A 23,347-nucleotide genomic window follows, 5' to 3' on the forward strand; every position below is an offset into this window, starting at 1 on the left:
GCTGATCAAGGATATTTATTTCCATTCGACTATTTCAAAGACAAAATTATCCAAGTTCCTCTTTCTTCTGCAAGTCTCCAACTCTCAGTGGAAATATATATTATGAGTGTGAGGGATCAGCATATGATGCAAAGGTGGGTGGATTATCAGTCTCAACTCTAATGAAAGCTGAGGGGTAAGGTACGTGCGAACGCCAGCGGCACCCTCGACCGGCCCACTTATTCATCTAGCTGATCTCGTAAATACACAGGGCAAAACCTAAACACAGCGGCAAGAGACATGACCCCATCGCCACACTCACAGGGCTGGCAAAGCAGCTCCTGAGGGTGCCCCACAACCCCAGCTGGTTGCTGTCGGTCATGATACTGAAAAAGGCAGGGTGGAGGCAAACATGAACTTCTAGAAAATAGAGGAAGTTAGAGGCAGTTTGATGGATGTATGGGCTTAAATCCAGTAAGTACACATATAATACCCTGTTTCCAGTCTTGTCAAATGGATCTCATCCCATTATCACTGTTCACAGTGGGCAATTTCTGTTCCACTGGAAACAGGAGGACCTGAGGGCAGAGCCCTCAGGCAGAACTAGAGGTGGGAGACCCGGCTTGATATCCCACACCACCAACCACCACATCCATAGACAGAGCCACTCACTGCTCATCTATCCCGCCTGTATAAGGATTTGGACTAGAGTCTTTCATTTGACAAATACTGGCTAAGCCCCCACTATATGGGAGGCACTGTGCCAGGTAGGTGAATGTAGAGGAGAAGTAATTAAAGATACTAAGGGCCAACTATGCCAGTGCTTCCCTACTACATGAAAAATGAGGGCATCCCTGTGGTCTATGGAAAAGTGGAGAGCATTGGGGTGGTGGTGGCCAGGGGCTGCACGGAAGTCCCCATCCAGCTGCCCTGAGAGCAGAGGGCGCTGACCATACACAGACGTGCCCCACAAGGTGCACCAGTGACCTGGGGCTCGTGGTGGTGGGGGAGCTCCGGGGGGAGAGAATCCCCTGCAGTCAGCGTCCGGTGGTCTCTCTCTAGGAACCTGTCCCCGCCGTGATCATGCAGTGATCATGGGGCCATTGCCCAGTGTCTGGGACAGAGGGAGGGTGGGGGGGCAGGTCAGAAGGAAGGAGGCTGCTCACGCTGCCACAGGCAGTGCGGGCTGGGGTTAGGACTACACTCACCTGCACTTTGGCTTGGGGCATGGGGATGTCCTCCCTCGGTCCTGGTTTCTCTTTGGAGGCTTGAAGGCACAAAGTCACTGGCTGAGGGCCAACTGCCACATGCAGCCAAAGCTTCATCTGGAAAACAGATGTTTTCCAGCAAACAGTTTGACATTCGGGCAAATAAGACCCAGGGTCTGTCCTCGAGGAGTTGGTTGCCCAGGAGACCCAAAGCGCATGATTTCTTAACACCAGTGATAAGCCAGGAAGCAACTGCATTTGCTCCTCTCTGGTGCTACCCAAGATGGGAAATGCAAGTTGCCCAGACTAATTTACTACGCATTCTTCCCAAATGGTGTTAAGCTATGTTCCTACCTAGAAAAGGCCAAGGAGACAAGGAATGTGGCTCCCAAAAATGAGTCCACAAAAGCAGCATGGCGGGGTGAGGCTGAGGCTGTATCTTGCACAGATGTGTGTACATCATAACGGGTGAAGTGGTCACAATGAAGCGGGGGAAACCTAGGAAACTTCTAGAGAAACATGATGGTCATGTATAGAAAGTCCATGCCCTGCAAGTGGTTTTTTTTTTTTTTTCCTCTTTCTTCTGGGTCTGACCTGACCCAGAACCATCAGAGGAAGAAAAGCAACATTAGCTCAAGACTGAGCAGCAAGGAAAATATGTCTCCTTCTGCCAGATAAAATAGGAAGTATCTGCAGCTGGAGCTCCTCTGTGTCAGTCACAAAGGGTCGGCTACTCGCCGCGGAAGCGAGTTTCTCAACCTCAGTGGAAACCCACTTTCCAATGGGGCCGTCTTTTTTCTGATTCATAAAATACTATTTCACAAAAAAGTGAATCACTTCATTATTACTTAATGTGACATAAAATGACATTTATGTGGATTTCAAGACACTTCTTAATTAAAAGGAAACACTAAAAAAGAGGTGTGATTTTTCAGATGTTGGAACAAACCAAAACTTAAAATATATTTATAATAATTACAAAACGACCGGGGGACATTTTTTCTTAAGGTTCTATCTGCAAGGAGAGAAAGAACTTGCTTTAGTCTGAGTCTTAATTCCAAATAGTTTATAGGCTTTCAGAATTGATAAATCACTCAGCCGGTGGAGATACAACTGAAACTCAATCCAAGGCCCCCTGGCACAGCTGAATAAATGCAACTAGAAGAGCAGCTCTAATACTCAGGACAACCAGAGCCCAAGCAAGAGGTCAGGATTTTATTGCGATACAGAGGAGCTCTTAAAGGACCTTCTACTAATCACCTATCGTTTCAAATGGGATTCAGGAATGTGAACTGTCGCTCAGTAATTATAGAGTTCTGCTGGCAGATAGAGAAACATCTATAAAACACACCATGATCTCAGAGAAATCTATTTCGAATCTTTGCACGCTACTTACTGGCCAGCAGCACCCAAGGAGAGTCTCGAGATCTAGTGGCGCCATGTTTGCTGATCCTTCGCTTTGATTATCTAAGACGAAAGAGACTTTATAGCTAATAAGAGGATAACTAGTGGCAGAATAAAGACAAATTACCTTTGTAGCCTAGGAGTCTACATCAATTCATTCCTAAATATCAGTATCTGGCAGTGGATGTTTAAAATTTTTATTGGTATTTTAAGCTAATATAAATTCTAACATCAAAATTTGTCAGATGTAAGAGAACACAGAATTAAGCCACATTAAAAACAGGCAGATGACAGAAATCCATTTTCTTTCATCCTTGAAACCCAACAACGTGGGATGTGGAAGTATTTTTTTTATCAAGCAGATAATCTGTTTTATCACTGGGTAGTAAGCCATTTTTGTAAATTGTCTTTCAGCTGAAAAAACAATATACTTCTTACATCATATTGGAAAAGGAATAACCTCAAGATTTCCAAGTAACACAGCTATGTTTCACATCTGAACTCCCCTGCGGATCATTAGGAAGAGTTTCAAATGTCCCATTCTTGGCCTTCATTTGTGCCAAGCCCTGGACAAGGCTGCAACAAGGCTCTCACACCGCAGTTCTGCATGGGGTGCTAAATCGCCTGCCCCCTCCCTTCCCCTTAGCACACCATCACTCATACTAGTTGAGGTCTCTCCTAAATCAAGTCATGCTTATGCACCATAGAGGAAGTGTGAAATCAAAGTCATTTGGCTCCTGTCTCCTGCAGGCTAAGACGCTACCTCTAGCGCCCCATGTGAACTGCTTCCCCTGCTCTGTGCTTAGAACACCGGGGTCCAGTTCTGCCCTCAGGCCAGATGTGCAAGGTAGGGCCCAGACATGGTGCTGGATCAGCACGCTCTAGGGTGTGGGGTCTTCTGTGGGCTGGTATCTGCAGTATGCTCCCCAAAGGGAGCATGAATGGAGAGATCTGCCTTATCAGATCTAAAACCCGATGTTTTCTGGATTACACGCTTACAAAACTGCCAATTATCTAAAAAGGTGATGAAGCAAAGACAGACTTGTTTTCCTCTCACCTAGTAGCTGGCAATAATAAAGCAGTTAAGGCAGACTAGAAAGAAACACCACAAGACTGATAGGTTTTAAACCAGATTTAAGTTTTTTTTTTTTTTAATTCAAATTGACCCAAAGCAAAACTTACATTACAAAAGAAGAACAAAATACAGTATGGTATAACACACTAGGAGTTACAGGAAAGCTAAATTTGTGGGCAAAGGGCCTCATCCCAATCACATTCTGGGCTAATGAGCAATTCTGCAGGAAAGTTAGAATCTCAATTTTCATGTGGTCCACTCTGGTCATTAAACTATACTCTTGTTCCTTAGGGTGTGCATCTGACACATCACGCTAGACTCCCACACACTTCGGACTTGAACTCTTGCTACTGCCAGCACACTGAACTCCTCAGCGGAAACGCTGTTCCGACCGTGACTGATAATGTATTGAAAACCAAAACAGTCCAATCCTCCAAACTAACAACCATGGATTGATCGGTAGTAAATAGTTTAGAATTATGGGAATTAAATAATCTAAAAAACACTCTTACTCTGCTGTACATGTATGAACACAAATATTTACAACAAAAATCTTCTGTTTTCAAAAGATGAGGTTTGCAGTTCATTACTGATCATAATCTTTTATGAGCTGGTTTCTTTGGTGTACGTGCCAAATATATTTTTCTAAAGATTTAGGAATAGGCTTAAATAATAAATTTCAAAAGAAACACAGAAGGGTCAGTGACAAATTTGATAGTATTCTGAACATTTCAGTCAAGATTTTGAAAAAAAAATTAAAAAAAAAAATTTGTTGATTTTCTGGATAATACTTGTTCTCCCTATTCATTATGTGACTGCAGGATGCTTCTCTGCCGACCAAATTCAATGCGGACCTGCACATGCATTCCTATATTCCACCAGTTACTGACTTGGACACATTTTAGTTATTGTTAAATAGGATATGTGATTGGGATTTTTATTAACAACAAAAATAAAACATTCTTTTTAAGTTTCCAGATAAATCAAATCTCAAACAATAAATAATGGAATTATACACTTCTTCATTAAATAGAAATTTCAATTCCAGGAAGAGCTCTCATAATTTTTTTCTGAAGTCACAGCAGCAATACAGAACAAAGAATTTACCTTAATCTGATCTTTTTACTTGGAATTCCCTGACTCAAATTCAATCGCTAACTTAGTTTGGAAACCTCTGAACGGTTGGCAAAAAGAAAATCATTTGAAACTGAAATAAATTAATACACACGTATGAGGAAATAAGCTCTGTGTGAACTTAACATTAACATGACTGCCCCGAGTGCAGGATCCCCCGGCCCCCCTCATACCTTCTTGGTCGCCTGAGCCAATGGCTTCAGGGAGGAGGGATACTCAGTTCATCTCTGGCCAGGCCATGTCCCTGAAGCTGCTAATGTGTCTTACCCTGACCTGGCTTCTTTAAAGAACCAGAACGCAGCTCTGAGCGCATGTTCACACGGGACTCTGTCTCTCGGAGAGAGATAACTGTTTGGAGGTACGCTAAAAGGGAAAAGGACAGACCATCCATTTCCATCCATCAGGCTGCAGTTGGTTTGTTTACAAAACTGGCCACATGCTCTCTGGCTCCCTGCAGTCATGCTTTCTCCAAGGCGGCCTGTTCTTCAGAAACCTGCGCACTGCCTGGGCACAAGCCGATCCAATGATCTGAGGTTGCTGCGTCCAAGACAACCAATTTTGTGCTCAACATACTGTTGCTGGCTCTGAAAAGAGGTAAGCCAGAGCAGGCCCCTAATTTGGCCTGCACACACTTTGCAGGTGAAACAGTTTTACACTTAATGACTTAGAACTCGAAATTTAGACAAGGGAAGCCCTTTAGCTTGTAAACTTCTGATAACACATTTGTGATTCGTGTGTAAATAGTCTGAAATTCCCCAAAGCACTAAGGAACAATACTGGGATATTTGAAAAGGTTCTTTTGAAACAAATGCGATGACAAATCACGCAGAAAACACATTTTCAAGGGCCCCATCATAACTCCCTAATGCCTCTGCAACCTTTCCGTTGTTGTTACTGGCACTTTATCAGTGTTTACACTGCAAACCTATGTCTGATCCACCCAAGGAAGTAGGATAACTGTCCCCCAGAGCTCCCCTGTGTCTAACCTTAAAACAGATAGGAAATGTTTAATTAGCATATTAAGAATTAACCAGACATACAAATGTGCACCCATTAGAAATTTTGCCCTTTAGAAATTTTTTTCAAACGAAAATAAAAAATAAAAACGAAACGAAAAGAAACCCATGAAACCATCCCAAATTATTTAACCATTACAGTCGAATGGTTGAACAATATTTTGGGCTATTTTTAGGGAATACTCTACCACCAGGATATGAAATTTTCTGCTTAAAGTGAAGTAAAAAACAACTTAAAATGGAAACTGCCTAACTGACATACTATGATTGTGCAATTAAAACAGAAGTGGAGGTTCCTGTTCTCACGGGCAGGTCAAAGCCAGCTGTGGAATGATGAACATCAAGTGAAATAATGGAGAAAATACACCAGAAAGAGTATTGCACTGGAGGCACTGTTTTCAAAACAGAACACACTGGCTTTATAAAGTTATTTTCTTTCCCATTAATTTTTTTTAAAAACACCATTCTACTAGAGACACAAGTTGAGACCCACTGTCTCTGGGTAGTGTACTATAGTTGTTAAAAAAATAAGTTAAAAACAAGAGCACGTCAACAGGAAAGCAGAGGTACTGGATTGATGTCATTCAAAAGCTACATGAATTAGGAAAAGAACAGTTTGAAACAGCCAATTTGTACTCATTAAAAATGAAGGAGGTGACAATATTTCTTTAAAATGTTCTTAGGGCATTTTCCAGTAGAACCCAGGGCCGCCCCCCACCCCCACCCGGGTGACACTGTGCCTCCACCCTTTAATAAGTGTTCTGATGGTTTGCAGTATCGTGCACGCCAATGAAACCATAAATTTGGGAAGGGTAAATTCTCCACTCCAAACCTGCTTGTGTCATTTTGGAAAAATGGTTTTTGCAAATGCACTATTTGTATAGAAAGCTTGGACCTCTTAAACTTGGACCAAGAAACCAAATTAAGACCTTCAAGCATGTGGTGTGTATGTTTATATATATATAAAAAATCCCTCCCCTACAATGAAAACCAAACGAACGAACGACAGCAAAAAACAAAACAAAACAAAAAAACAAACCTAAAGGTGTATACCTGCTTTCTGACTTCACAGCAAATCAGAAATTGCATAGGATATACTTTGTGCAAGGCAAAAAGCCTTTTTAAGTATCTGGAATATAACTCCTAATCTTGCTCACAGTTCTGTGTGTATCAGATATCATCAAATTTGTGTTTTAAGTAGTCTTTCATGACCTTGGCAATTGGTAGTTCATCAAGTAGCTTTAGGTTTTGAAGGCCTATACATTGTCGAATTTTAATCCGGCACAGGTCCTGCAAGTTTCTGGGCTGTCCTAGAAGACAGAAAGAAAAAATGTCACCAAGCTATACAGCAAAATACGTAAGGCAGGCTTCTAGATCCTCAAGAGAATTGTTTATGTCACCAGAAAGCATCCTCTACAAACTTGACATGCAAAGGACTAGAGAGACTGGCTAAGAGGTCTCATCCTGGTAACCACGTGACGTCCCATTGGACCCTTTACACAACCCCGAGATGGTCTATATTTTCACCTTCATGTTACAAGTCAGGACACTAAGTATCAGAGACTTAAGTCATTGTTCAATGTCAGAAGGTCAAGGCAGGCTTTTTATTGACTGGAACTAACTTCTGACTCTAAGGCTGGTATTATTCCCACTACAACTCAGAAAGCTTTTTGTCATTCTGGTGAGGCCTCTATCGTGCTGAGTGAACCTGCATAAAGGGTTATTCCTCTGGGGCCTCCATTTCCCCATCTTCATCTGCAAAGTGCAAGGCTGAGGGAGCGATGAGGTGCTGGCTGTCCGTCCCCAGCTGGCACCTGGAAGTGGAGCACAATCTCTGGGCAGCTTCTTCCCCCAACAGCTGCCCACCTGGTCACAACTCTGGACACAGCATAACCATGATGGTGGGGATGAGGGCACAGATTGGTAGGGCAGAAGGGTGGGAAAAGCACCCAAACTATAGGGAAACTGCAGCTCTTCAAACCTCACACCCTACCTGCCCCCAGAAACTTCTGCTGTAACCCAACTCAAACAAGATGACAGAATCTAATTTCCTGCATTTTTGGATACTTTGTTTTACCACAACAGCACAGATGGCCACAGACACAAGCAGAAATTCTTAATCACAAGGCCTCAGGAGTGTTTGGAGTCACATAAATTCTGTTTTCCTATTAAATGGCAATAATAAAAAAAGCGAACATATGCTGGATGCATTCTTAGAACCTCTTGACATATACTAACTCGTTGAATCTTTTTATGAGGGAAGTACTTTGATCATCAGCCCATTTTACAGACTCCTTGTGTCTCTGAGAGATGAAGTAACAAGCTTAAAGTCAAGAAGAATGCCATACGTCAGAGGCTCACAGCTCTTTCACACTTCTAAACACTTTTTGAGGACCTAAAAGAACTTCTGTTTATGTGGGATATTATCTACCGGTAACTCTCATTCCGTAAGTCCACAATTTTGTAACTACTTGTAAATTCATTTAAAAATAAGAAACCCACTGCATATTAACATAACACTGTTATGAAAAAGCTATATCTGGCTTAAAGAGATGATAGATGAATTCTTACTTAAGCTTCTAAAATTCAATCTGTGCCAATGAAATGGTATCACCTAGTCTCTGAAAAAGTCCACTTACCCTCATACAAAGAGGAATGTGGAAAGACAAAGTCTTATGAAAATCATTTTGACCTCAGAAACCCCGAAAGGGGATACCAGACCATACATGGAGAAGCACAGCTCCACTTGGTACTTTATCCCTTACTTGAATTGTACTTGTTAACTGTGATGACCATTATTCAAAATTAAGTCATGCTTTGTAAGTCAAAAAGGCTCCTTGAAATGCAGACCTCTGCTCTGTGAGGCCTGTATAAACTCATGCTATCCAAGAGTTAGTTCATCAATGGTCTTTTAATAGAACCACAGCAGAACTGACTACTTTCCTAGAAATATCTGTACGCTAGGGTGGTGCAAGCCACAGATATCTGCACATATGTGGTTGTGTCTCTCGGCGAGGCTAAGTCTTCGTAATTCCAGATCTGTTTAAAAAAGCACTTCTGGAGCGGGGGTGTCATGCTCCCTTCTGACACTTGAGCGACCCTTTCCTCTACAGCACTTATCAAGGTGGTGATTCTTGTTCAAGCGCAAGTCCATCTTCCTCACAACAGGACACGTTCCACAGGGCAGAGGGCTTCACTGGCCAATGTAAACTCAATGCCTGACATAATACTCAGAGAATACCAGTGACATGAATTAATACTTCATAAGGCTTGTCCTTAAAGTATAAAGCAATCTACTCATTGCAAAACACACCCGTTGTCAACAGCAAATCATTTTCTAACCTGTTTTGAATTACTTTTCATCACCATTCATAGGCTACCATTAGGAAGAGAATAAATTATCACTGTCATTTTTCAATAAATCCTTACAGTATTGGATCTGTAAATGCAAACCAGAATATGAATTAGATGTGACTCTTCTTTGTTTTAAGTAAAGAATTTGCTTTTTCAAATAGATGGCAGATTCTTTTCAAGTATAGTATTAATGAAAAAAAAAAAAAAACCCACAATGTACTGGCAAAAAATGGACGAGGATGATGCTGACATGTAAGTACACATGCATATTTAAATGAAAACATATCCAACAAAACAGAAATGATCAGAATTTGCTTGGTACACAGTGGAGAATCTTCCAGTCTCTCTCCACTGGTGGCAGACAACATCTCCAGAAATGACTGCAATATCTCCTGTGCCTCATGTTCTATTTCACAATGTGGCTGGCACCCCATCATTGAGAGATGGCCTCTACTTTCCCTCTCCTTGAAATGGGGTATGCTGTTAGCTGTGAGGGACACAAGCTTTCACCTGGCTCTTGGGTCATTCACTCCTGGAAAAACAGCTACCACCATCCTATGAGGAAGTCCACACAGTTATAATAAAAACGAACAGAGGTCACTGCCCAACAATCTGGACTGAGTAGCCATCTTGACAGTGGAGAGGCTCCAGGTGACACTGCATACAGCAGAGAATGATGACTTACTGTCTTACTACATTTATTGTCACTACATTTTGCAGCATTAGATAACCAAGGGAGATCTGAGGGCCCTGGAAGCGGGGGATGGCCATGAAGAAAATCTAAAACATGTGGCTTTGTCATAGTGGCCGGGGAGTGGAAAGGGCTTTTGAGGAGGCTGTCGATGAGGGCTTAAAGGAAAGCTTGAAAAATGTTATAGAAGCTGCAGGACAGGGGATGCTTGCATTAGTGGTGGAAAGTCTGGCACCCTGGAAATGCCCCAGTGATCTGTTAAGAAGATTCCCGGGCAGAATACTGGAAGGATCACTGGCTGTGATAAAATGCAAGAGGGCAAAGAGTGGAGCTAGCGATTTAGTTTCAGGATCACAGCTACAGAAACGCACCCACCCTCAGAAGATGCCTCAGCATGAGAGTTACTCAGGGAAAACTCACTTTCCATGCTTCAATGTCAGAAAATTTTACTCAATTAGCTACTGATTTTTCTTTTCTTTAGACAGTAGATTATGGCAGTCTTTTAATATTCTGGGAGAATCTTATCTTTTAAATACTTTTTATCCATCTACAATTGCTGCCTGCAGAATGACTTTTAATAGTAAAGTGTATTTGGATGGTTAACAGCATCAACTTTGGAGCCTGACTGCCTAGGTTTGACCCATGGCCTCACCAAGTACAATCTGTGTGATCTTGACAAGCTACGTAGCCTCCTGCCTCAGTTTCCTCATCCATGAACTGAGAATTACCAAAACCTACTTCATAGGCTTTACAAGGATAAAAAGAGTTCATTTTGGGCCTCCCCTGGTGGCACAGCGGTTGAGCACTGGGCTGCGAAGCTGCCCGCAGCCTCTGCAGCGCCGGTTCAATCCCCGGCTGCCGGGGAGGGTCCCACATGGTGCGCAGACCTCTCCTGCCACCCACTGCTCCCCTCAGCGTGTATTTCGTCAGTCTGCCTGTTCTGTTCCCCGTTCTGGCTCTGGTGAATTCTCTCACCCTCCCATGCTTCTGACTGTACCCAGTGCTTGTCTAAATAAATAAATAAATCTTTGAAAAAAAAAAAAATAGTCTCCCCAGTCACCTGCTCTAGGGCCTTTTCCCCATTAAAAAAAAAAAAAAAAAAGTACATTTTGGTAAAGAGTTTAGCATAGTACTGACATAGGGAGAGAACTATAGAAGCATTTGGTAAATAAAAGTTAATTTTCAAATACTTGTAAGGATAACATTTGCTTTTCCTTCCCACAAAAGTAGAGGACTGCTTTTTGGAAGTTGAAGTCTCCTTCTTCCTGGTGTTAAAATTGTAAGAAAACTAGTTGAGAGAATAAAAGTAAAGGGGCAACTGTAATCCATTACTGGGAAACAGCCCTGGGCAAACTGATGGAAATCATATTCTAGAATTTACTGTATGACCTGAGAACTTTAACTGCATAAAAAGACATGTGCAGTGATGATGTGCTGGACGCCTCATGCTGCCGGGTAGTAGTACGTAGGACTGAGTGAGAAAAAGGCTAAACAATAAAGAGCTACAAGGTCCACTCACTGTAACAGCTGAGAGACTATGTAAAGAGCTACTTTTCAGAAACACCCATTTAAGGATAGAAGACTAATGGGGGAAAAAAGTGCTTTTCTTGATAACGTCTCCCAAAGTATTTACTGAGCACCAACTATGTTCTAAAAAATGCACTGCTCCAAATTTTAAAGGGTCCAGGAAAGAAGAGGAGGCAGCGGCAGAGGAAATAAAGAGGACAGAGAAAGAGAATAAAGCAAAAACTCGGCACAGGCGCACACAATGTTTACCAGGCGTGTTAGAAAATTAATCCCTACCCTGTTAAGTAACAATTGCCTTGTCTATGGGATTGTAACAGGGGAGACCCGGGGGGATATCTCACAAAAAGAGTATAATTTAAGGAATTACAAACACTTTGGGGGATGCAGAAAAAACTACAAGGTATTCACCCTAACTAACTACAATGGAATTACATAATAGTTCAAAGGATTATTAGTCTTTCCATTTGGTAAAGAAGCCCATCATTAGTAATAATTGGGCTGGTATAAAATAGGAAATCAGCTTTTGAAGGGTCTGATCTAATATAAATTACAAAACTATGGCTAGCAGCATAATTTAGAAAATTAAATCTCTTAAACCACCTCCTGTGACTTGCCATTACTGCATTTATGATACGCTAAAATTATTTATTTGGATAAAATAAAACGTTAAGGTAGACAGAGAGACAAGACATTTTGAAGTAACCAAAGTGAACAATAACAACAAAAAAAAAAAATGAAAAGGTTTTTCTCTGGAGAAGAGGGTAGAGGTTGGTGTTAGCGAAAAGGCTGGTAAAGAAACAAGAAGAATAATTTCATTTCCCTGGATTGCTTTATGAGAAGCTGATTTGTTCCTCTCTATCTTAGGTCAACACTGGGAGCCTTCCAATATCACTTTGTTTTATCTCAGTTTCCCTTTTTAACACCCCACCGTGAATATGTTTTATTTCATTGCTCTTGCCTCTGAATTCCCTTCACAGGGACTTAACATGAAATGTGTTAAAACAAATTTTACTTTAGAAGACAAAGGCGGTTTCTAGCTGGCCTAAAAATGAAAATGATGGTATTATAAAATAAAAGTTTTTTTTTTATTTTTTGATTTGCTCTGATTTAACTCTTAGAATCCAAATGTATACACTACCAGCCTTGAGGTTATTTTTCTACTGGTTACATTTCTATTCCATAGGCAAATGAGTTTCAACCAATCTTTTCCCCTGCATCAAGCCAAATAAAACCATGTATTACTTCTGACAAATGACAAAAAAATCTCAAAGCCTACATTCGTAACAGGAAGTAAAACAAATTATGATGAAACAAGTATAGAATAAGCTGATACTTTCTCAAAGATCCTTAAAATGTAGTGTGCTACTGTGTCTATTTCTAAAAGTGATTTTAATTATTGAGATTGAAGATGACTACAATGTAGATGTTGGGCAAAATCCTCAATTTATTAGAAAAAAGGCAATAATAATAATAAAAAAAAACTAGCTAAAGTGTATTATACAAGTTCTTTCTCCGGAGTTACACTAGGTAACACTGTTTTGCAAAGTCATCCTACAAAAAAGAAAAAACATCAAAGAAACTGGTTTCTGAAGAACTTGAAAGAAACACAAGAAAGCACTTGATGCAGGGGTGCTGTTTTATGTGGTCACCTGCTCCCATACCTACCACGGTACTGGATTTAGCTGAGAAAGCCACAGGCTGAATTTCACTTTCTTAAAAAAAAAAGGAGTCGTGATTTGTATTCTTACTTTTTAAATTTGAAACTCTGGACTGTTTACCTTCAGCAGCTAAAACTCGGCACTTGGCTATCATTGAAATTTGAATAGAAACAGATTTCAGGTAACTATATTATTTATTAAATAGTATTTTAAAGCACCTGTGATTGATGTTCTAGAAAGCAACAAGCTTAAGTACCTGACAGTCTCCTGCAGAACAGCTGACCCAACTCAATTCCCATCTCATCTTTTTCTCTTAGAAATATGAGCCATTTAATTCCTTAAAACATACAAAGCAAACACAACTCTATTTCTGGCACCTCTGAAGCATGCTGAGTGCTCCCCTCAAGTCTTTGGACAGTGTGCACAGCAACACAGGTGACTGCTCTGGGTAGGAAGTACAAGCCCAAATAGTACATTCTTGGCCTTAAGAGTAGCCGACACCAGAGCCTCCCTGGTGGTGCAGCAGGTTGAGTGCAGTGCTGTGAAGCTGTCCACAGCCTCTGCAGTGTGGGTTAGATTCCCAGACGTCCAGGGAGCTACCCACATGGCAGGGCTGACCTGTTCTGCTTTGCCCGCTATTCCCCTCAGCGGTGTTTTCAGTCCATCTGCCTGTTCTGCTCCCTGCTCGGTCTCTGCTGAATTCTCTGACCCTCCCGTTCCTCTGGGTTGTACCCCAGTCCTTGTATAAATAAAAAATAAATCTTAAATCTTTAAAAAAAAAAAAAAAAAGAGTAGCTGACACCAGCACTAGCCACAGGAACCAATTATAGCTGTGTGCCTGGGGAATGAAGTTAAATGGTTAATTTACTCAAGGGCTTCTTGGCACCTCTGACATATGCACTGAATCTCTGAAGCTGGGCTCTGGGGTCCAGAGTACCAGTCCTTCAGCCATATATAAGTGATAGAATGCAGCTGCTTCACCTCTGCAGCGTTTCATAGGACCACAATTTTATAGACATGCTTCAAGAATCACTGATCTCTACTGATCCTACAAATATACTAGCAAAGGGTAAACAGTAATTTGAAGCATTCCATTTTATCTACTGATTATAACTGAAGAACTATGTTAGCAATTCATCAGGTTCTTAAACTGCAGGTTAAGAGGGCAACCTTAAAACTTTTGAATGTTGACATAGCACATCACTAGGTCTCAACTTTTCAGTTTTAGGACCTTTGTGCTCTCTTGACATTGGAGGAGCTCAAAGAGTTTTTTTCTTTTCTTTTTTTTTTTTTAATACAAGAACCGTGGTACAGGCCAGATGCATGGGAGGGTGAAAGGATTCACCAGAGACAGAGGCGGGGAACAGAATAGATGGACTGACGAAATACACTGCTGAGGGGAGCAGCAGGCGAGACGGGAGAGGTCTGCTCGCCATGTGGGATTCTTGCTGGCCGGCTGGGATCGAACCCGCGCTGCAGAGGCTGTGGACAGCTTCACAGCGCTGCGCTCAACCACCTGCGCCACCAGGGGAGGCCCTGAGTTTTTTCTTTTTTAATGTGAGCCATATCTATCTCTATTAACCATATTTAGAAACCAAAATTGGAAAAAAAGTTTTGAGTATTTACTAAAAATGGTGAGAAATTATCAGTTGAAATAAATTTTTATAGAAAAAGCTGCCGTTCAAAACAAAGATTTTGTCAGAAGAATGGCAGTGTTTTACCCCTGCAACTCTCTCTTAAGGCCCGGCTTTGTGGAAGGGAGCTGGATTCAGGGGTCTGCATCCGTCTACTGTGACAGGCTATGTAGACTGAAGCAGCGAAGAAGACCCAACCTCACTCCTACATGCACTTGGCAAAGGAAGGGACAGTTTAATAACCTTTTAAGATAATTGTGGCTCTTCCTTGATATGCTACCAAAACTTATCAAGTGGTGTTTTTTAAAAGGTTAGCTGCAACATGGAATTTGACACTCAATCAATGAACTGTTTATACTCTTCACATGAAGGCCCGCCTTGCTCTCTGAGTGTGTCTTGCACACACGTGTGGTTTTGTACCGACAGGCGCTAGGCCTCTGGAAAGCATGGGCTCACTGGGTGATGCAGAGCTTTCCAACGTCGACCCATTTCATTCCATGTTATCAACAAATCCATTTTGTTAACATCTCCACTGATTTCAAAAGCCTTTAGGCAGGTTCTCAGTGGCAACAACAAACTTTTCCAAATTCTAATTTTCACTTGAAAGCTCAAATTTTATGACTCATCATCATCATCACTGTCTGTTGTTTTCCGTAAGGTGACAAGTGAATTTTATTCATTTTCAGGAAACTTCCTGCCAGGTACCCAAGACTAAAGAGCTGGCAGTTTGGTCATCATGTATCTTGCAGTGGGGTTCCATGAGAAATGCTGCTGGTTCAGCTCAAACAAATGACGAAAGTGTTTTCCCTTAATTCAGTCCTAGTGCCTTGGCGCAGAGTATGAATACTCTCAATTTAAGCACTCAAAGGAACAAGACTTAATGAAGCTAATTTTGCTGCTTTGTCATTGAAAACACTCCAAAGCGAAGCTGGGCTAGCTGGAGGGCTGATGGGGAAGAACACGAGGCTGCTAGTACCTTCTGGGGCGGCTGCCCTGGCACGCAGTGGCACACACCACAGCTCTCACACCATCAGGGTGGACATCCGAGCAGTAGAAGAGGCAAGTAACATCTTAGCATCACTGAGAAATTAGTTTTGAATTCACTGGCCCCTAAATCAGTCTGGAGGACCCCCAAGAGTCCACACTTTGAAAACCACTGTTCTACACAAATCCAAAAAAAATAAAATAAAATCATGAACAGCAGGAAATCATCTTCTTTAAAGAGTGGTTACTGGCAAGAATTCTAAAAAGGAAGACACCCCAGGGACTATGACCCAATCCCCCATTTTTCAGAGGAGGAAACTGAGATGGGGGAGGACCAAGCAGCTTGGCCAAGTTTATTAGGTCAGTCAGACACTGGGTCAAGAGCCCATTCGCTCTCTCCACCACCTCATTCTGATTCGGCTGATTTAATACCACCTCTGACCAGGCAGCGTGCAGGGGTCCTTAGGCGAACACATGGAAGCCGCCTGCCTCTTAATCCCAGTGGGCAAAAGTCTCCTCAGCGCAAGGGATGATGGACAGGACTTTTTTCACATCTTGAGTAAAAGTGATAAAACTGAAGAAGAGACATTCAGCTTTGCTCTAATGTGTAAAGAGCTTGGGAGCCGCAACTCTAGTCTTTACAAGAAAAAAGCCAAAGAAACGCAAGACCAGTGACTTGTCTTAAATTCAACAGCAAACTGAAGACTCGGGGCAAACCTCCCCCACAAAATCTGGAGGTGAGGAAATCCAGAGTCACAGCTAACATCTGAGTAGCTTGAGCAGAAGCCCTGGAGCCGGAATCCGGTAGGAACATTTAATAATTCTGACAGACTTCCAGAAGCCGAGTGTGGACCAGCTCGAGTGAGCACCTCAGCCTTCAGGCCTCCCTCACGTTCTGAGTTTATGTCCAGGGACCCCACTAGGTTCTCAGATGAATGGTCAGTGGCCCTCACAGGGGGAAGGTAAGAACAACTGCTGTGAGTTACACCCAGACACTTTTCCATAACAAGGGCCTGTTCTCCAAGGAAAAAGATTACCAGAGTGATATCCCACCTGTGGAAATGGATATTTCTGATTCCAGTTGCCACAGGCTTCTCCCTCACCCAGGACTGTGGGTTACAGCTGAGGGAGGGGGGACATAGGGAAGCCCAGAGTTGAGATATAAAAACCAAGGAACCGGAGGAGTGTGAAGCCTCTGGCACCTACAGTTACAGCTACAGCAAACACAGCCCAGTCAGATTAACATAAGAACCTGACATTAAAGGCCTATTTGCCTCAGTTCCTATTACCCAATACATCATGTCTGGCTTCCATAAAAATCACAAGACATGCTAAAAGGCAAGAAAAAACACAGTCGGAAAAGAAAAAGCAAGCATCAGACTAGACAGCTATGACACAGATGTTGGAATTATCAGACGAGCCATTGAAAATAACTTTGATTGCTATGTTAAAACCAATGAAAATATTAGATGGGAATAGTAAAATCTTGCCTATATGCCTTAATGAACCAGCAGCTCCACAGAGGTAATCTCCACTCTTAGTGAGTAGAGATGTGGCAAGGGGAGGGACAGATGACATGTGGCCCTGGAACCTTTGATTCCACTTTGCCTTTGAACATTCTCCTCGAGATAAAGGATAGAGGCCTACAATTAAAGCATTTCCAGGCAAGCTGCACAAGGAGCAAGATTTTCTGCAGATAATCTAGCCAATCACACACGGCGCTCCCTCCTCGCAAGGGGCATTCTCCAGCAGGGAGCCAGGTCGTTGACTGGCTGATTGCTGCCTCTCCTCTGAGACTGGACCATGTTCTTTAAAACTTCCCTTCAATTTCCCTCCCCTTTGCACAAGGAACTACAGGTGTCAACTTGTCCAGTCCTCCCCTTCGGCTGCAGAGGTGGCTGACTGAAGAAAGTCCTTCCCGTAGGCCAAGGTCAATTCTGTGTGGCTCTCTTCCCACTGGCATTCTGAGCAGTGGCCCGACGAGGGGCAGGAGTTGCTCCCCTAGATTATGTGTTACTCCCTCAAAGTTAACAATTTCATACAAAGAGAAAATGGTCAGTCCTAACTACCCAGGGCTGAAATGCTTTCTTTTTACAAAAGTTACCCTTAAATTATGACTTATTTATGAAAGAGAAAATAATATCATGAGTGTTTTCCAGACCCTCATGTGATTAAGTTATGTGATTAAATATTCTTGTATTGTTTAATAAAATGTTATTTTGTTTAAAATATATTACGACAGCTAGAATTTTAGAAAAACTTTTAGAAAATGTCAGAAATGAGCTCTCCCCCAAAATGTAAATTCTTCACCACTTCTCTTGGAACAAAATTCCAGGCATGCAGATGATTAAAATCCCACCTTTCTCTCCCCGTCCCCACCCCCGTAAGATTAAAAAAGTTCTTGCTAGTCATTGCCCAGCTTCCGCATGGAATTCTCTTTCTTTCTGAAAAGATTTCATATACTGGGGGGGCCTCCCTGGTGGCGCAAGGGGTTAAGACGCAGCCTGTGAAGCAACCTGCAGCCTCTGCAGCATGAGTTCGATCCCTGGCCAGGGAGCTGCCCACAGGGTGCAGCAGACCTCTCCTTTCTCCCTGCTGCTCCCCTCAGCAGTGTATTTCAGTCAGTCTGCCTGTTCTGTCTCTGTGAATCCTCTCACCCCCCCCCCGCCTCTCTGTCCTGTACCCCAGTTCTTGTATACATAAATAAATTAATTTGTAAAAAAAAAAGATTTCATATACCGAGCAACACCTTTGTTCACACATTGGACGAGGGAGTTTACACTGTGGAACAGGAAGATGATAAGGAGGGGAGGGAAAAGCCCTAAATTACAGTCGGATTCCTCCAGGTGAGTTCTGTCACTTAACTGTATCCTCAGTAATCTTTATTTTTGAAATAGGCATTCTTGAAGTTTTACTATTGCATCTCTTTTGACATTTTCTCATGCATAAATATCACTTTTCTTTCTTGAGTTGGGCCATCATTCCTACAATCTTTTGCTCTTCACTTTCAGCTTAGAGAATTTTAGTCCATTCCTGTATGTCAGCACTTCTGGGATCCTCTTTGCTCCATAAGGGTGTCTGTGCCAACACTTCATACGAATTATTCTACTTTAATAATTAACTGTGTGCACTCTGCCTGACCCGAGAAAGAGTGCCTCCTTAAGTTCTGTGCCCAGGGCACCTTTTCCAAGACCTGGTCTGGGTGCGAGGAGCTGGGAGCCTCCTGACCCAAGAGCTGGAGCCCCCTCAGCGACTCGCATCAGTGACCTCTGCCCATCACAGCATGTGCTGTCTGTCCTCACTGCCCTCTCTACCTGTCCTGCCACCCCTTCCCCGTTCTCTCAATTGTCTCTTTAGTTTATTTGTTCCACTCTCTTTGTTTTCTTTCAAGCAAAAGAACTGAAAGAAGAAAAAATGGTTTCATATAAACACGACCAGAGAAGCATCAAATAGCTCCCCTTCTGCAAGGTGATCCTCACTATGTACGTCCAAGCTTCACCCCTTCTTAGCTGTGCTTATTACTCCTGGGTGCAAAGAAGCTGCTCCTGCATGTGACTGGCTTTCTGGAGCCCAACAGGGATCCAGCCATTCTAGAAAGCCATAAGATAGATCTTGCTTTATAACTAAGCCACATTGTGTGCTGTTCTTATGCAGTGCGTACCAGAGATTTTAGGGTAAAGCCTCTAACAATACCCAGTTGCTTTTAAATTCCAGAATTATGATTTACTGAGTTTCCACTCAGAATGGTGCAGCAAACTGTAAACCAGTCCAGAATAGAGATCACCGAGTGGCACTTCTTTGGTCCTTGAAGCCGAGGATGTGAAATCCCAGTGTGCTCAGCCACCAGCCTTTCTGGATATAGTCAATGAGTCAACCCACACCTGGATGGATGGATGTTCCAGGTGCAGGAAGGAACTCGAACACACAGAGCCAGTCCATTTTCCTACCTGCCCCTAATTTAAAGGTCCACATGAATGTCCTTGTAACTGGCATTCCTGCTCCCTAGAGGCACCCTGTGTTGGGATTCAGCAGCTCCAAGGCTGGGATCCCATCCTCCTGGCTGCAGGCCTCCCTGTGCAGACCACATAAGAGTCGACAGAGTTGAAACTAGGGGACTGGTAGAAGAAGAACCTAAGGTTCGCTCTGCTGGCCGCAAGCCAGTCCGTGCTGTTCATCCATCCCATTTAATTATTTTATTATATATTAAAAAACACTTAGATAGCACTTAAAATGCTGGCAGGCACAGCTGCATTATAAATATTAACTCTCAAAGCAAGTCTATAGGAGAGATTGTTATCCTGATTTTAAGATGAGGACGCTGAGGTACAGAGCAGTTAGGTAAACCTGCCCAAGGGCACAGCTAACTATTGGTAAAGGCAGGTGCCAAGCTCAAGTGGTCCAGCTCTAGTCTATTCCATTGACCACTGGGCAAAATATGTAACAAAAAGGGCTGAGGCGATGTCTGTAACAGGCCTTCCTGAAGGCAGCTACGCCAACTACACCAAGTTTCTAGTGTAGAAGTTACAGCAACAACAACAAAAGCAGATATCCAGAATTTATTAATAACATATACTTGACCAGATATACTCCTTAACAGCATCCTAACCTCCAGCTCAACAGTAATCCTATTATTCACAACCACAACCTACTGAGCAGTCTCTAAACTTGGACTGCCAGAAAACATGCTGAGAAGCAGCCTCTGAAATTTCACTGCTGTCTTTTCCTAAAATGTGGCCTGGTTCTGAAGACCCAGGGTAAGCTGGTGAGAACACACACAGACACACAGACACAGACAGACACAGACACAGACACACACACAGACACACACACACACACACACACACAGAGAGTCTCTCTCCCCCTCTTTTTGGTCTTTGGGTACGACTGTGCGCCTGAAAATCTCTGCAAAGAACGATCTACCTTCCCAGACAGTCCATACCTCTCTCCTAAGGCAGGCAGATCTCTGCTAAACAGGCGTGGGAGCAACCGGGTACTTATGGCCATTTAAATTTAAATTAATACAATTAAATAAAATTTAAAATTCTGCTCCTTGGTGGTATTAGCCACATAAGTGCTCACCAGCCACCTGGGACTAGTGGCTACCATATTGGACGTCACAGAAAGAGACCATTTCCATCATCACAGAAAGTTCTACTGGACAGCACAAGTTAGACACCAAGTGTAATTTCTTTTTATGCTTTAAACTGAATACACTTAATGGTAATAATTTCCTCTTTTCCTCCTTATGAATACACAAAGTTCAAAATACAATTTATTTTCTTCATAAAACTTTTACTCTGACTTTAGTCCCAAGGGGTAGAGTGGATTATCTACAAAACAATCAAGTAGACTCCTTACCCCCACCAGTAGCTGGTATGCATTTCTTCTTCCATAATAATGACTGAAAGTTAAAAAATCAGAGGATAGAAAGAATTCACTAAGGAGTCAGCAGACAGCAAAATCAAACATTTTGTTTCATAGAATTCCGTTTCGGACTGGGTATTAAACTCTTGAAGACACATATGCCCTCAACTGGTGACAGTGAAGCCTGCCAAGGAGATACAGCCTCATGCACACGACTGGCAGCCCCGTCAGACGATGCAAACAAACGAGGTGGCTTAGGCACTTCCAGGCTCTTTAAAACCGAGCCCCACACAAAAACACAGAGATCCAAGGGAAGCCAGACGGCTGGGGGATACGGGCACCCGAGCTTCCACAAGCTTCTCGTACAGTAATTTCTAGTATCCCTCACTTGCTTTACTAGGATACCTAAGTATGTTGTCACTGCTGCTCCACTCCACGTAGCAGTCAAGCTCAAGTCACAATAAACACAAAACAACAGCTTAGCAATAAATGACAGATGCTAGGACACTCCTACAGCTAGAATGTCTAAAATCCAAAATTCTCCTAGTTCCTTGATCTCAAGTCCAATAAAGCCTGGAGAGATGACGTTTGTGACCAGTAGGAATTGCCTTGTTCTGACAGATCTTTATTAATTTTAAAAGTTCTATGGCTTTTTTCAGATGGTTATCATTACTAAAGCTGTGTATGCTTTACTTACAATATATTAAACACGTTTTTTAATATTGAAAAAAAATGTCAGCCCTACTTTCTGCCCTCCATTTTTTCTCTCATCTTGTCTACCCCTCATACTTTTTTATAACATAACTGAAATTTTATGAAATCTTGTGGTGGAGCTTTCTTTTTTATTTCAAATGAAGGAGCTATTACTTACCCAGCAGGGCTAAAGGGAATCATTAACGTTTAGTCATTTTAAGTTGTCAAAACACCTTAAGCTCCTTAGAAGATGCACATTTTTTAAAAATGCAATAATAGTAATAATTATATTACATACTTGTGACTTCTTGCAAGAAATCCAAACACGGTCGACTACTTCCAGAAATACTTATTGAAACAGCCAGTGGAGTCTGTCCTTCATAGTTCCTTGTGTTCGTGTCCGCTCCATAATTATATAACATCCGTGCACAGAGCACATCATCCCTAAGGGCAGACAAATGCAAAGGAGTCTGTCCATCTTCTAAGCGACCCAAGTTTGTGTCTGCTCCTCTCTGAAGGAACATTCGGCAATAAGAGTGATTGCTTTTGATCACAGCGTATCGCAACAGGAAACCATTCTGAATGTCAATGTTGGCATTGTGGTCCAGGAGGATTTTCACACAGCTTGACCTCTCACGGATAATGGCTAGCTGGAGCGGTGTTGTACCTTTATCACTGAGTGGGTCAACCTCGGCCTTGAACTCCAGTAGGAGTCGGACAAAGGAGTCCCTACCGTAGTGAGCAGCCACATGGAGGGGAGTCCAGCCATCATTGCTCTTTGCATTGATAATGTCGCTCCTGTATTCAGATTCTAACATCAAACGTGCGATCCGGGCCCGACCATGCATGGCTGCGTAATGAAGAGCAGTGAAGCCTCCGATTAAGTCCTTCACTGTGGGATCAGCTAGAGTTAAAGCCAAAATGAAAACATTAGCAGACGCTAAGACAAAAATAATAAACTCTACCATGGCACAGCAATATTCTAGCCAATTCTCATACAAAGTGTAGAGATGATTTTGTGTTATACTATACATCAAGTACTTCTTTTCTCATTTTAATTGAAGAATAGCTTTCATGGAAAATAAATTTTAGTAGAAAGTTAGCAAACCTGGATTAGCAGAATGAGAATGACTTACAAAGCATTTAAAAGAGAGTACAGAAAAACATTTCAGGTCAATAGATCCCTCTCTTTGCTAATTTAACCAACTGCTTTTGGCTCCTCAATTCCCCCATCTCTGTATTGTTTCATATTTTTCCTCTGTTTTGAACTTTTTGCTTTATTTTCTCTTGTGTGTTGCTTCTTAGTCTTAAAGAGAAGCATGTGTAGCAACATCTGCTCCTCTAAATTACAGATGCATTGTGGTCTGGCAGACTGTGTTGTTTTAGGGTGTATTAGGTACCAAAAAAAAAAAAAAAAAGGTTTTCTGTGGTCTGCAAAACTTCCAAAGCATGTTATATGTTAAGTGACATTGATAAATCATGTTTTCATAAGATAAAAGTTTATTTTGCATTCCTAGTCTTATAAGGACTTTGGAGTTTATTAAGAATTAAGTAGTATACAGTGTGAAAATTGGGAGAAACCTCAGCACTAGATAAATTTTATTTTTTAAAACAGTTCCATAATCT

General features: G+C 42.1%; 1 protein-coding gene across 1 annotated transcript in view; it reads right to left on the bottom strand.

Annotated features, from left to right (window-relative positions):
- Positions 1 to 6,986: 6,986 nt before the first annotated feature.
- ASB7 (ankyrin repeat and SOCS box containing 7) overlaps positions 6,987 to 23,347 on the bottom strand; it is a gene marked incomplete at its 3' end in the record, with an annotated part of 32,121 nt that continues 15,760 nt past the window's right edge. Inside the window, exons 2-3 of the mRNA XM_084253508.1 lie at positions 22,020 to 22,625; positions 6,987 to 7,126 (exon numbers count right to left, since the gene is read on the bottom strand). Of these exons, the coding sequence (XP_084109634.1) occupies positions 6,987 to 7,126; positions 22,020 to 22,625 (746 nt within the window). The remainder of the gene's footprint in view (positions 7,127 to 22,019; positions 22,626 to 23,347) is intronic.

The sequence above is a fragment of the Talpa europaea genome (genome assembly GCF_964194135.1).
Source record: "Talpa europaea genome assembly, chromosome: 14".
NCBI lineage: Eukaryota > Metazoa > Chordata > Mammalia > Eulipotyphla > Talpidae > Talpa > Talpa europaea.